Source organism: Mobula hypostoma, chromosome 9, assembly GCF_963921235.1.
Source record: "Mobula hypostoma chromosome 9, sMobHyp1.1, whole genome shotgun sequence".
Lineage (NCBI taxonomy): Eukaryota > Metazoa > Chordata > Chondrichthyes > Myliobatiformes > Myliobatidae > Mobula > Mobula hypostoma.
The window spans coordinates 31,773,909-31,786,562 of record NC_086105.1 but is presented as its reverse complement, the minus strand read 5'-3'; the positions used below and the strand labels follow the sequence as shown (position 1 = coordinate 31,786,562).

Below are 12,654 nucleotides of genomic sequence, written 5' to 3'. Positions count from 1 at the left end.
TCTCTTCTGTCTGAGTCCATTTTTCTGTCACCCGTTTTACTGCGAGTCTAAGATCTGATTTCCATGCTTTGTTCCATTCCCTGCATTTTCTGCATTCCACTTTCAAACATTCCTCTCTTTTAGAAATACAGAAAAATCATTTCAGCAGATGTTCCAGGAAGAAAAACAGCAGCACGTTTCAACATTTGAAAGAAAGCCTTCCAATCACCACAACTTTAAAGGCATCACTCTGGTTGCTTCAAGCCAGTTCTTCGCAGCCTGCTCTTGGGTCGGGATTAAGTGAAAGGGTTGGCCAATCTTCTGGCAAGTGTAGTCAACACTTATTCAGTATGAAGAGAAAAGTCATAAAAAAAGTGTGATGTCTGCTCCATGCTCAAATGGGTGTCAGCAATAAAATCCTATGCTGTAAATATGCGTACAATGCACCTAATTAAAAACAAACTCTGAACTTTTGGGAAATGAACTTCTGTACATTTTGTAATTTGAACCAATCTGATTGGAGAATGTTAACAGTGTATATTAGAAACAGATTACAACTTAAAATTTTGAAGAACACAAACCTTGTAGTCTTTATACTGGATTTCATGTTCTGTAATCATTTTTTTTTAAAACGGAGACCATCATTCTTTATTCCATGCCTCTATCTTAAATCTTGGGTTGCCATGGTAGTGTAGCGGTTAGCACAACACTACTGCAGCTGGCAGTGTTGGAGCTGGGTGTTCAAATCCAGCACTGTGTGTAAGGAGTTTTCATGTCCCTGTGAACGTGTGGGTTTCCTCCGGCTGCTCCCGTCTCCTCCAACAATCCACAGCTGTAGCGGTTAGTTGGTCATTGTAAGTTGTCCCGTGATTACGTGGGGCCCTTGGTTGGCCAGGGTTGACCACGGGTGTTGCATCCCAGCTGTCTATGTGATACACAAGCCGGGACAGTACGACACGGAGAGCAAGCTGTTGCCCGTGTAACACGCTCCTCCCTCCTCGCCAGGCGGCTGATGAATCCAAAGCAACAGCAGAGACCGATACAGTTTAGCACCAGCAGCGTCACAGGAGTTGCCAGTCAGTATCAAACTGCCTTGTGGACTCCAGCTCAGGAATCTTCCTCGGGGTTTACTCCCGAAGCCAGCACGTTCAAGGCAGCGGAAATTTGAAATTAAGAGTTTCCCTTCCACTAAGTGAGCCTCCAACTACGGCTAACAAGCCACTCTGCCCAAAGCAAATGGTTTTAAGGTGCCAGGACCCTGCTTTTACCCCTTCTCCTGTCAGCAGAAACGGTTCCACCAGGCTTAGTAGCTAAGCTACACGTGAAGACTAGGAGCTGGACTTAGTTGTCAGAGGCTATTTGAGATGCACGCTATTGGGAACATTTAATACAAAGTGGGAACTTATCCCCACCCCCTTCCCCAACTATAAAAACCTTAAGGAACCCCTATGATTAGGGTAAGGTTAAAGAGCTGGGTTGCTGGGCAGTTCAGCTTGTTCATGCTCTATCTCTAAATAAATATCTACAGGAGGAGAGCTCAGGATGAGCGATGGCTCATTTGCACTGGGCAATCAATTGAAATGAAGCAGTGGATAAGGAAAATATAAGTAAGCCCCTGCCATTATGTAGAAAGCAGAGCAGTTTCTCTCAGTTTAACACACATTCTGTCTTTGTACTTGTTTCCAACTAAAAATTCTGTTAAATTGATCAAAATCTCTGGTTGTAATATTTATTTATGTGAGCAAGTACTGATGATTCTGAAGTGCCCTCGTATCTGTGTCCGTTTCATTACCATCATTTGTGTTCCGTGTCCTCCCTTCCTCGTGTACCCTTCCTCCACTTGGCTGGAAACATAACATGCTGATTTTATATACGCTCCTAAAGGCTTAAAATTTGAAAGAAAAACAATATTCAGACAGTTTTACAAGTGCTGGGCTACATTCCATAAGCAAGGACATTCTGATGACTGGTCTTCAGCGTGCCCTAGAAGGCATCTTGTACGGAAGATTTCCAATGTCAGTTTCAGATCTCTCAGACAGCAGCCAAACGTTAATAGCATCGCCCCTTATAGAGTAAAATAAAACCCATTTGAAAAGAACCCAACTGGACACTAAGTTCTCTCTGGAGCCTTGATGAGGTTTCCATAGTGATGAAAAAAAAACAGATATAACAGCATTCCTTCCAGGCTCTCTAAGAACTAACTTGAGCCTGGAATGTGTGACACATCAGTGATTATCGCACAGCGATACGACTCACCAAAAGACTTTAAAAGGACCTATAACTTCACAGAAGCTTGCAATTCATTCCTTTTTCATTGGATTTTTATTCTTATTTGCATTTTTTCACTCTCTAAAATATTTTAGTAAATTTCTTTTAGCTACCACCAGACGCCTTGAATTATTTGCTTCAAAAACAGGTTAATCCTAATCTTCACGACAATCCTAGAACATTAGTAACAAAACATATAAAGAGAATATAAAACAAAGGGGAGTGGGTGTGATGATAAGGCCCATCAATAAAACTCAATGTATCAACTATTCAAAAACTTGTTTGCCAATTACAGTAGAATTACTTGCTGGAAGCAGCTATAAAATAGTGACAAGATACTTGCCCTCAGCTTTTCCCAAGCTCTCCAAAGTAAAAATGAACCCATCTTGTTTATTTCTTCTTGGTATGTACAAAGGTCAAACCATTTATAGAGAATACATGATTTTTAAATCTCAATATTTCCCACCATTGAGTCGGGAGTTGGGATGGTTATGATCTTGTGGTTTCTATCAATTAGTTAGACTTAAACTTAGGAGTCGTGATTAAGATGTTTACCCAAGAAACAAACATGCTGTATGGTGGTTAGTGGGAATTCAGCTGTTAACTGCAGAAACAGATAGATAACAAGGCAAGGCAACATATGGGATAATTGATTGGCTGGAAGCAGAGCATACAAAAGCAGAGAGGTCATACTAGAGTTGAAGGAAATACTCGTTAGATCACAGCTATGATGCAGTGTAAAGTCTGGGTCATCACAGTGTGGGGAAGAGCTGACAGTACAGGAGATATGAGATGACATTGTCAGGGTTGTGTAAAGAATAGGGAAGACTAAGTGGAGATTTAATTGAGGTGTATAAAATTATGAGAGCCAGACCGACTGAACAAGAAAGATTATTTACGTTGGTAGGCTAACTTGTGCTGGAGGAACCAAATGCTTCATCCAAATAATTCCTGGCTGAGGGGGTTCGCCCTGAAGAGCAGTTAACCAGACTGGGTTTATATAAAATTGAGTTTAGAAGAATGAGAGCAAATTCACTGGAATATACAACATTTTTACAGACTTGTAGCACAGATGTAGAGGCAATCTTTCTTTTCTGACTGATATATCTAGAACCCGGGATTACAGTTTCAAAATACAGGGCCGGCCTTGGATGAGATGAGAAGTTACTTCTTCACCCAGAAGAAAATAAGTCTTTGAAATTCTCTGCTGAAAGAACTGTGGAAGCTCACTCACAAAGTATGTTAAGGACACAGGACAATACATTTTAGTTCTCCAGGTTTACGAGGTTAGTACAGGTAAATGGCCCGAGGTAAATATTCCAATCATAATCTGATCAGCTGAGAAAGGCTGCCTGAGTGGTCACATGGCCTGCTTCTGCTCTGATGGCATACATTGGTGACTGGTACTGGAGATTGTCAATGTACACTGAGTGGCTACTTTATTAGGTTCACCTGCCTGTTACTGCAAATATCTAATCGGCCAATTATGTGGCAACAACTCAATGCATAAAAGCACACTGACATGGTCAAGAGATTTAGTTGTTGTTCAGACCACACATCAGAATGGGGAAGAAATGTGATGAAAGTGACTTTGACTGTGGAATGATTGTTGGTGGGAGACAGAGTGGTTTGGTATCGCAGAAACTGATCTCCTGGGGACCTTCACACAAACAGTCTCGAGTTTACAGAGAATGGTGCAAAAAAAAAGACAAAATATCCAGTTAGTGGCAGTTGTGTGTGTGTGTATGTATGTATACAGACTGGTTCATGCTGACAGGAAGATGATGGTAACTCAGATAACCACACATTACAACAGTGGTGTGCAGAAGAGTATCTCTGAATGCACAACACGTTGAATCTTGAAGTGGATGGGCTATAGCAATACAATACCATCATCTGAGGGTACGTCCACACTACGCCGGATAATTTTGAAAACGAAGCTTTTTCTCTTCGTTTTGACCTCCCATCCACACTGAGCTGGCGTTTTCAGCCCCCGAAAATGGAGATTTTCAGAAACGGTCTCCAGAGTGAATAAATCTGAAAACGCCAAATATCTGTTGTAGTGTGTACGGGGTAACCGGAGAGATTTAAAAATGCTGTCATGACAACACCTCAACAACAATGCTTTTTCTGCTTCCGCTTGGTACTGCGCAAGCACTGCCGGACGGCTGTTATAACGCGCAGTCGGTGTGAACGGCGTGAGAGTTAAATTGTAAAGTGAGCTTTTTTGACTATTTAAAAACGCTGTCATGACATGCCGGAACAGATGGTGGGGGCAGCACGGCATTTCGTTGTTTTCTTGAACGCAACCCCCCACACAACCTAACAATTTCAGAACAGACGGCAACGAGACTGAAGCCAGAAGAGATAGGAATGTACTCACCAAATACTTTGACCCATAGCTTACTGAATAAATAAGTATACTCACTTTGCCCTGTTTTCTGTCCTTGCTTGTATGAAGGTGGTTTAACTATTTATGCAAATACTTCTCTGACAATAGATGTGTAACAGCCTAATGTAACATTGTATGGAAATACAAGATAACACTGATGCAGACATTTAACAAGGTGCTTTATTAATGCAACAGAGTTAGTCAGTTTTTCAATGTTCGTCGTCAGCCAGGTCATACTGCCCGTGAACTCCCTGTCGGTTGCCTCCATACGCTCCAGTATTTGTTTTTTTTAAGTTTTAAGTCCTCCTGTGCGACAGCCAAGAGCAATTCCTTTTAAGTTTCTCTACTCTGTAACCAGACAAACGCACACCAAGTATACTATTTTCTCTTTGCTTGTTTTCTGTGTGTCCTGCGCATGCCCGGTAGGAGGAGATTCGCCCAAATATCCGTCTAATGTGGACGGAGATATTTTGATAAACACTTAGTGTGGACGCCTGTCATTTTTACGCGAAACCGGCGTTTTCAAAATTATCCGGCGTAGTGTGGACGTAGCCTTACATTCGACATACACTGAGTGCTTGTTAATGGTAGAATTTACATAGCAATTTGGAGGACTTTCAATAGAATACTTTGAGGGATAGAAATCTTACAGGTTAGAAAGAACACCCTTGTGATTTGTGTTTCAGTCACACTCTGCCACTAAAACACAAATCATGCAGCTTTCACTCAACCAAATGACTGAGCAGGATTCAGGAGGGTCTTCCCTAGGGTCGAGTCTTTATGTTCTGAATTAGCAAGGATCATTCTAAAGTATTTGGTTGAAGTTTTATCACGCAGAGTGTAATGTGGGTCTGGGCGTTACTGCCTTAAGGGCAGAAATCCTCAGTGAACTTTACAAAGATGAGCTTTGGATGCAATGATTGAGAGCTGACAGGCAAGATTAATCTGATTGCTTAGAATAGTTAGTTCATTCTCAGCAGGAGTTGCAGGCTATGGATTGGATTAGTGCCTCTGCCATTAATTCCCATATTTCCTTGATTGTTTTAGCAACTGGGATAAGAGAGCTGACGAAAGTTATAAAGTCCAGCACTGAAAATGGTTTACTAATGGCAGCAACTTTAAAATTCAAGGAAATGTGTTTGTAAAAGTACTAATTACTGCAAACAAGGGTGTATGATGGTTGGAAATATTACTTAGATGTGCACAGGGTACGGAACACTCACTTATTCCATTATTTGCAATGTAGAATGTTAAGTGTATCTGTTAAGGACTATTTAGCATTGACTAATCTATATCCCAAACAAGTGGAAAGGGTGTGCTATAACTCCATATTTGCAAGTATTTAAATATTCTACCAGATGAAGATGAGAAGAGACAGTTACAAATGCACTAAGTAAATTTCCCTTGAATTGACACAAATAACCACATCTTGGCTGACGCTCAGTAATGACGAGCTACGATGATATGGACTGGCTACATATGGTAGCCAGAAAATTAAATTCCAGTCTTTATTTAGAAAGACGTGGATTAATCAGGAACAGTATACATGGGGTCATTTAGAAATTAGCAAAGTGACCAGAGAAAGCTTTTTAGACCTTTCCCTTCACTAGATGCATTCAAAAACAGCAGCAAATGAAAAAACACCACACCTCAGTGCTTCACGTCCTCCAACCATTAAGTCATACTCAGTTCTTCAAATATCAGTCCAGAAACATACAGGCAATCCCTATGTAACAACAGCTCAGGTAATGGAAACTCAACCTTACGGAATTCACAGAGCGCTACCAAAATATTTGGGACACGAAGTAAAAAGCTTCTCTAATAAAGTTTATGTAGGAAAAAAGCACAGAATTGAATTTTTTTTCCATTCACATTTCTGGGCACATGCACCAATGATGTGACTTCATGGAAAGTTGCGATACTAACTCGCAAGGCAACCCCGAAATGCACAGGTTGCACGTAAAGCCAGGAATCAGAAGTACAGAAGGCGATGCAGTAACTACTAGTGGATCATGAGAGGTCATCTTTCAGCTGAAGGACATGGAGACCCATAGCTTACTAATCTAACTTTTACTGTAAGAGTAGATCTGCTATAATAAACATTTCTATAGGCAAGTGTGCAGTATATTCTGGGTCAATTGAACTTGGCCACAGATCACATTGCATGTTTGTTAGGCCTTTGCCAAGACCCAACAAGCTTCTATTAATTTCCATTGTAATCAGACTATTGCTGTGGAACATTATGTATGCAGAAGAAGAATCTACTTCTGATTGGAGTTAGATATTGTAAAATGTTTCTTAAGGTTTCACTGTTCTATTACATTAACTTTCACCATATTAAAATTCTTCAGCGTCCTAATACACTAAAGGCCTCTCAGACCTTTTCTCAGATTCTTATATGTACATTTCACCAGACGTCACATGTTAAAGTATTTGGTATATATTAGACATACAGTCCTTACATATCAGGAAATATATATTCCCAACAGGTTCTGTGATTAATTAGCAGGTGTGATCTGGTATTTTAATATACTTTATCAGGATTAGGGATAACAGCTTGTTCACTGATCATAGAATCTCATTACTGATTTTCATTTGTCTGTCAGATTTCATTGTAAAATGAGTATTATTCACCTGAGTTTATCTGCTGTGAAAATCACCCTCCTCTCCAGTAGCAGGGAAGCAAAGACTTTAATCAACTGGCGGATGCTTAGTGAAGAAAAAAGACACTCGAAGTCCACGTGTTCTAATCGGGAGTCCAGGGGCCTGCACAGCTGGATCACCTGAAGGAGAGACGACACCTGTCAGGTCAGTACAACAGTTGGCAAAGTTGTTGACCTTCTTGACTTCCTACTTTGTATTGGCTGGTTTACCCTGTGAAGCAACCTCACTCTAAGACCAAATCTCCATTCAGAAATCTGACATTTTTCTATAGAGGATGCTGACTTCAATATTACAGTTGCGTAACTCCTAAGATTGTTTTTGTGTCTTGAAACATGATAATTTAAACGATTATAATAATTACCAATTTTGCCATAATTGTAATTAGATAACTGATAGAAACATGCTACTCATTTTTAGTACATATTTCTCTCTCTATACAGAGCATGTTACTGTGAGTTGAGTTCAAACACAATTTTCAAACAGGAGCATACAGAATATCTGAGGACCACGTGTTGCATTTAAAAAACATCTCAAAGTGACTCAGGAATTTAGAAAACTCCACTGAGTTGCTTTATAATGATGCCTTAGAGAATGAATGTTTATAATCATTCCTTAGAGCACGAAGAATTTGCTATGAGAGATGTATATTGATGTTAGAAAAGTTGTTACACCACACACTATTAGATGTGCAATGTCAATAGATTTTTTAAAAAACACTAGGTATGAAGATGCCAAAGTACCACCAGTGGAACATTCTAGCCCACGATCAACCTGAGAAACCAAAGTCGTTGCAGAATTACCCAGGTAATTATTCTGGAATATGACATGCTACAAACTGCCTTCTAAATCATTTCCCATTGTTTTCTTTGTAAACTTTAAGTGTATTTCAAACTGGAAGAAAAAACGTGAGACTTTGTTGCATCCCAATAACGTGCTGTAAACGATATGCTTCTTCCATCTGATTCTGTACATAATGCTTATATTCTGCGTCTCAATGTAAAATTTGAAGAAAACCCAGAGAAAGATGTCTGAATGTTGAAAAGCCACTCTTGTCTAGCTTACCTCTAGTTCAGGGGTTCTCCATATTTTTATGCCACGGACCATTATCATTAAACAAGGGGTCTGTAGACCCCTGGTTGGGAACCCCTTCTTTAGGCCAACATTCACTCTCCCCACTGCAACCCCTCAGAACATCATAGTAACATAAGCAGAAAGTAAAATATTAGGAAGCTGGAGGTTTCCCTCACCTCATTTCCTGATCCTGGAAGGAAGTTTTTGACAGTGATGGTTCGCCCTGGGGCAGGGAAAGGTGCTTCCATAATGCTCCTCATGAACGGCTGAACAAGAGCAGGAGAAATCACTCGTCGCTTCTCTACCTCATCCAAGATCTGCAAAGCATCATCAAAAATCAGATGGGTTAGTCTGATTGTAAACACAAAATGACCTGCAGATGCTGGGATCAAAGTAACACTCACAACACGCTAGAGGGACTCAGCAGGTCGGGCAGCATCTGTGAAAAAGATTCCGGCCCGAAACGTCGACTGATCTTTTCCACGGATGCTGCCCGACCGGCTGAGTTCCTCCAGCGTGTTGTGAGGGTTAGTCTGACAACTCATGGAGAAAATATGACTGGGCTAAAAAAAAAAACAGGCATTAAAAAAGATACAAAAACAAAAGGTACTGGCATAAAAGATATACTATGATCAAATAAATCAAGATTGTACTATCTAACACATTTTTATATGATCTCACAAGTATTGATATTGTTGCCTTAATATTTTGTTCAGTGCAAATACCTTATATTTCAAAACACAATGAACAACATCAGGTAGTGTGGATTGGATTTAATGTTATAATTGAACTGGTATTTAATCAAAATTGATGGTATGTGTAGAGTTGCAGTGACTAGTTCAAATGAAACACAGAGGCCACTTGGGTTTAGGCTTGAATGAATTCAAATGTGAGCACTGTTTTCCTGTTATATTCCATACTCATACAGTACAAATCAAAGCCAGAATGAATACATTGACCTTATTGTATCATGAAGCAGGTGCTCAACAGGCAAAACTCACTGCATCTGTTCTACCACAAAAGATGCTCAGGGTTTGGCACGCAAATAGGATCTAATAAAAGTTTAGGTTGCTGTTAAGTGATGTGCTTTAACATTTTCAGGTCCTTTTAGAAACTGTGAAAAAGGCAAGGTGTTAGGATAAGTTTGAGAGGGGAGGCAGAGGTGTAGAATACCCAGGCACCAACTCCAACAATATAGGCAGGAAATGGACAAATATTCATTCAGAGATAATTCCAGTAAGTTCTTAACTAAAACTGACTAGCATTGGTACCTTAGAGAAGAGGTTGAAACAGCCCAACCGACTGACTATACAATAGACCTCCGGTAGACGTTTCCCCTTCCCAGTAGGCTAAAAGGAGGGAAAAAAACAAGACAATTAAAATGTTGCTGCACGAGTTATAGTTATTTTAAAACCTTTGGTATAATTTTTAATGGGGATCCTACCAGTAGGCGCCGACAATAACCAAATCGTCTGCTCCCATCTTCTCCAGTCAGGACAAATGAAAAGGTTTCACTGTTACAGTGGGAAACAAGGAAGGTTTGTTCAAGCATTCCAAGCTGTTGTAAATCATAAAGAGGGTCGAAGAGTTCTGCAGCAAAGTACTAAACTGGAATATTGGTGAACACTAAGATGGGTGGCATCCAGATTCAGCAAGACAAAATTCATCTACACGGTAGTTTTCAATGCCATGTACATTTAAGGTTTCACTTCCTTCAAGTAAAGAAAAAGTGTAAAATGCTTCATATGACACAGTGCCTTGTCACAGAGCTCCCAAAATAAAACATCTTCACTGAAGTATGTCTTTTTAATAAATTCATTTTTGTGGATTTGGGTGTCACTAGTAACGCCTGCCTTTATTGCCCTGCCCTGGAATCCAAACAGGTGGTATGAACTAACTTTTTGAACACACAGCCCTTCAGGTGTTGGGTTGTGAGTTCCAGGAGATCCATTTGTAAATCAGACTGGTACATGACTTGGGAAAAGAGTCTGCTCTCCCTGCCCTTCTTGGTAGTACAGTCTTGGCCGATTGCTCTGGAATGGCGAGCTACGATGACATTACCGAGGTTGGCTTTGCAGTGCAGCATGAGGGGTTGTTGCACTGTCTTTCAGATGAGATTTTAAACTGAATCTCTATCAAGTCAACGTACAAGACAATAAGGGACTGTTTAAGATTTTCTATTCTCCTGGCCAAGAATTGCCTCTTAACCAAAACAACTGAAAGAGTTAGTCTGGGAATGCATCCCATTATAAAACCACATCAATTCATTGCAGTCTTTATTAATGGGACATCAGTTGATACACTCCAAATGTACATTATTGATTGTGAAATACTGTAGGATATTTGAGGATGTGAAATGTGTTGTAAAGACATGTTTTTACCTAAGCAATGTACTGCCATGAACATAAAGAACCAATGGCTTCCATACAAATTTAAGAGATTTCCTCAATAACATTTAATGCATGTTATTTAATGCTCGATGACACCCATTTAATAATAAACATTGTTCAGGTGATTTATATAGGCCCAAGAAGAAAACTTGCAAAAACTAGAACACTCATTCATTTGTTGTGAATGGATTTCACCCTTTTCCAGCCATTCCCTCAAATATCCCAATCGAATTGTTGAGAATCATGATCAAAAGTAATCTAAATAAAAAATAAGCAAAACACACAAAATGCTGGATGAACTCAGCAGGTCAGGCAGCATCTATGGAAAAAGAGTACAGTCAGCCTGACGAAAGGTTTTGGCCCAACACATCCACTGTGTACTCTTTTCCACAGATGCTGCCTTGCCTGCCGAGTTGTTCCAGCATTTTGTGTCCGTTGCTTTTTGGTTTCCAGCAGCTGCGGATTTTTGTGATACTACAAAAGTATATACCTGGTAAACTCAGAAACAGGAGTCCAGTCTCTGGCATCAGGAAAGCAGAATTGCGGAATGACTTTTAACTGATCTTCTGTTTCCCGCATAAACTTGAATGGTTTATCCAGCTGAGTCACAGAGGAAAAGGAAGCATTAGATACCATCGAGGTTCTCCACACAATGCATCAGCACGCACATACACATTCCCAATACATAGATGCCACAAGGGTGCGCGCGCACACACACACACGCGCACGCACACGCACGCGCACGCACACACACGCACACACACACACACGCGCACACACGCACACACGCACACACACGCACACGCACGCACGCACACGCACACGCACACACGCACACGCACACACACGCACGCGCACACACACGCACGCGCACGCACACACACACGCACACACACACACACGCACACACACACGCACACACACACACGCACGCACACACGCATGCACACACGCACACACACATAATTTGAAAATCAAGGACACGGCTTTGTTGATATTCAAGATCCAAGATGGTTTATTGTCATTCTTCAGTACGTGATGTAAAGGAGAATTAAACAATTGTTACTCGGATCTGATGCAGCATTAAAAAAAACACATAAGCATAAAGAGTATTAAAAAATAAATATACGTAAAAGTAATCCTATAAAAGACAATGTATGTACATTAAGTGTGCTAGGTGACATGGGGGTGGTGGGGTGTGTTAATAGGTGGAGGTGTTGATCAGCCTGACGGCTTGGGGGAAGTTGTGGGAAAGTACTGAAATTAAGTATCAGCCATGATTTTATTGGATGGTAGAGCAAAGAAGAGGGGTTGACTGATCTCTCCTAGTTCTATTTTTTAATACTATAATTTCTCTCAGAAATACTTCAGACATTAAAGGTGCAAATTTGGCCTACGCTAAAGATGTGTATGAACTGTCCTTGCCCTACAACACTGGTATGTTACAGCATGTACCTGCCTTTCACACTGACGTTCAGCACAGGTGACTGGGAGTCCATCAGCAGGTGCCCAGCCCCAGGAAAATGTGGTGTTGTAAAAGCACACTGTATCTCAAACAGCTAATGTGTTTCTGCAGTGCAGATTGCTCCAGTGAAACTAGTAAAAGAAACAGCACCATCACTTGAACTGACAAGGAGAGGAGGAGGCCTATAAGGAGCCACTTACTACAGAAGCAAATTCAATAAGTGAATTATGGTTTAAGAGAAATCGAATGCTTAGGAACAAACGTGAAGCTTTCCCTTTTTGTTAATTCATGGCGATTCATCGTTGACTACCCCCCACTCACCTCCAATTACTGTACCAAAAAGTCCCATGAAACAGATCTGAGAAATCCACAAGCTGTTCAATACGCCAGCCCTCTGGAAGAAATGGAAGATAGAGAAAGGAACA

The 12,654-nt window shown here is 40.6% G+C and overlaps 2 protein-coding genes and 1 long non-coding RNA gene across 6 annotated transcripts in view; 2 read left to right on the top strand and 1 right to left on the bottom strand.

Annotated features, from left to right (window-relative positions):
* The window catches only part of agk (acylglycerol kinase), a 62,128-nt gene extending 61,615 nt beyond the window's left edge, over nucleotides 1-513 (top strand). Inside the window, exon 15 of the mRNA XM_063058002.1 lies at nucleotides 124-513. Coding sequence (XP_062914072.1) covers nucleotides 124-189 — 66 coding nt within the window. The 3' untranslated portion in view covers nucleotides 190-513. The remainder of the gene's footprint in view (nucleotides 1-123) is intronic.
* Nucleotides 1-12,654, bottom strand: part of si:dkey-82f1.1 (DENN domain-containing protein 2A) — a 118,673-nt gene that overhangs the window by 13,997 nt on the left and 92,022 nt on the right. For all 4 annotated transcript variants that reach the window (XM_063057998.1, XM_063057996.1, XM_063057997.1 and 1 more), the window contains exons 10-14: nucleotides 11,255-11,364; nucleotides 9,819-9,888; nucleotides 9,646-9,723; nucleotides 8,551-8,691; nucleotides 7,274-7,422 (exon numbers count right to left, since the gene is read on the bottom strand). In XM_063057998.1, coding sequence (XP_062914068.1) covers nucleotides 7,274-7,422; nucleotides 8,551-8,691; nucleotides 9,646-9,723; nucleotides 9,819-9,888; nucleotides 11,255-11,364 — 548 coding nt within the window. The remainder of the gene's footprint in view (nucleotides 1-7,273; nucleotides 7,423-8,550; nucleotides 8,692-9,645; nucleotides 9,724-9,818; nucleotides 9,889-11,254; nucleotides 11,365-12,654) is intronic.
* LOC134351616 (uncharacterized) lies at nucleotides 7,324-12,507 on the top strand. The gene is made up of 3 exons (XR_010019188.1): nucleotides 7,324-7,447; nucleotides 8,024-8,107; nucleotides 12,324-12,507. It is a non-coding gene; the product is annotated as an uncharacterized LOC134351616 (long non-coding RNA).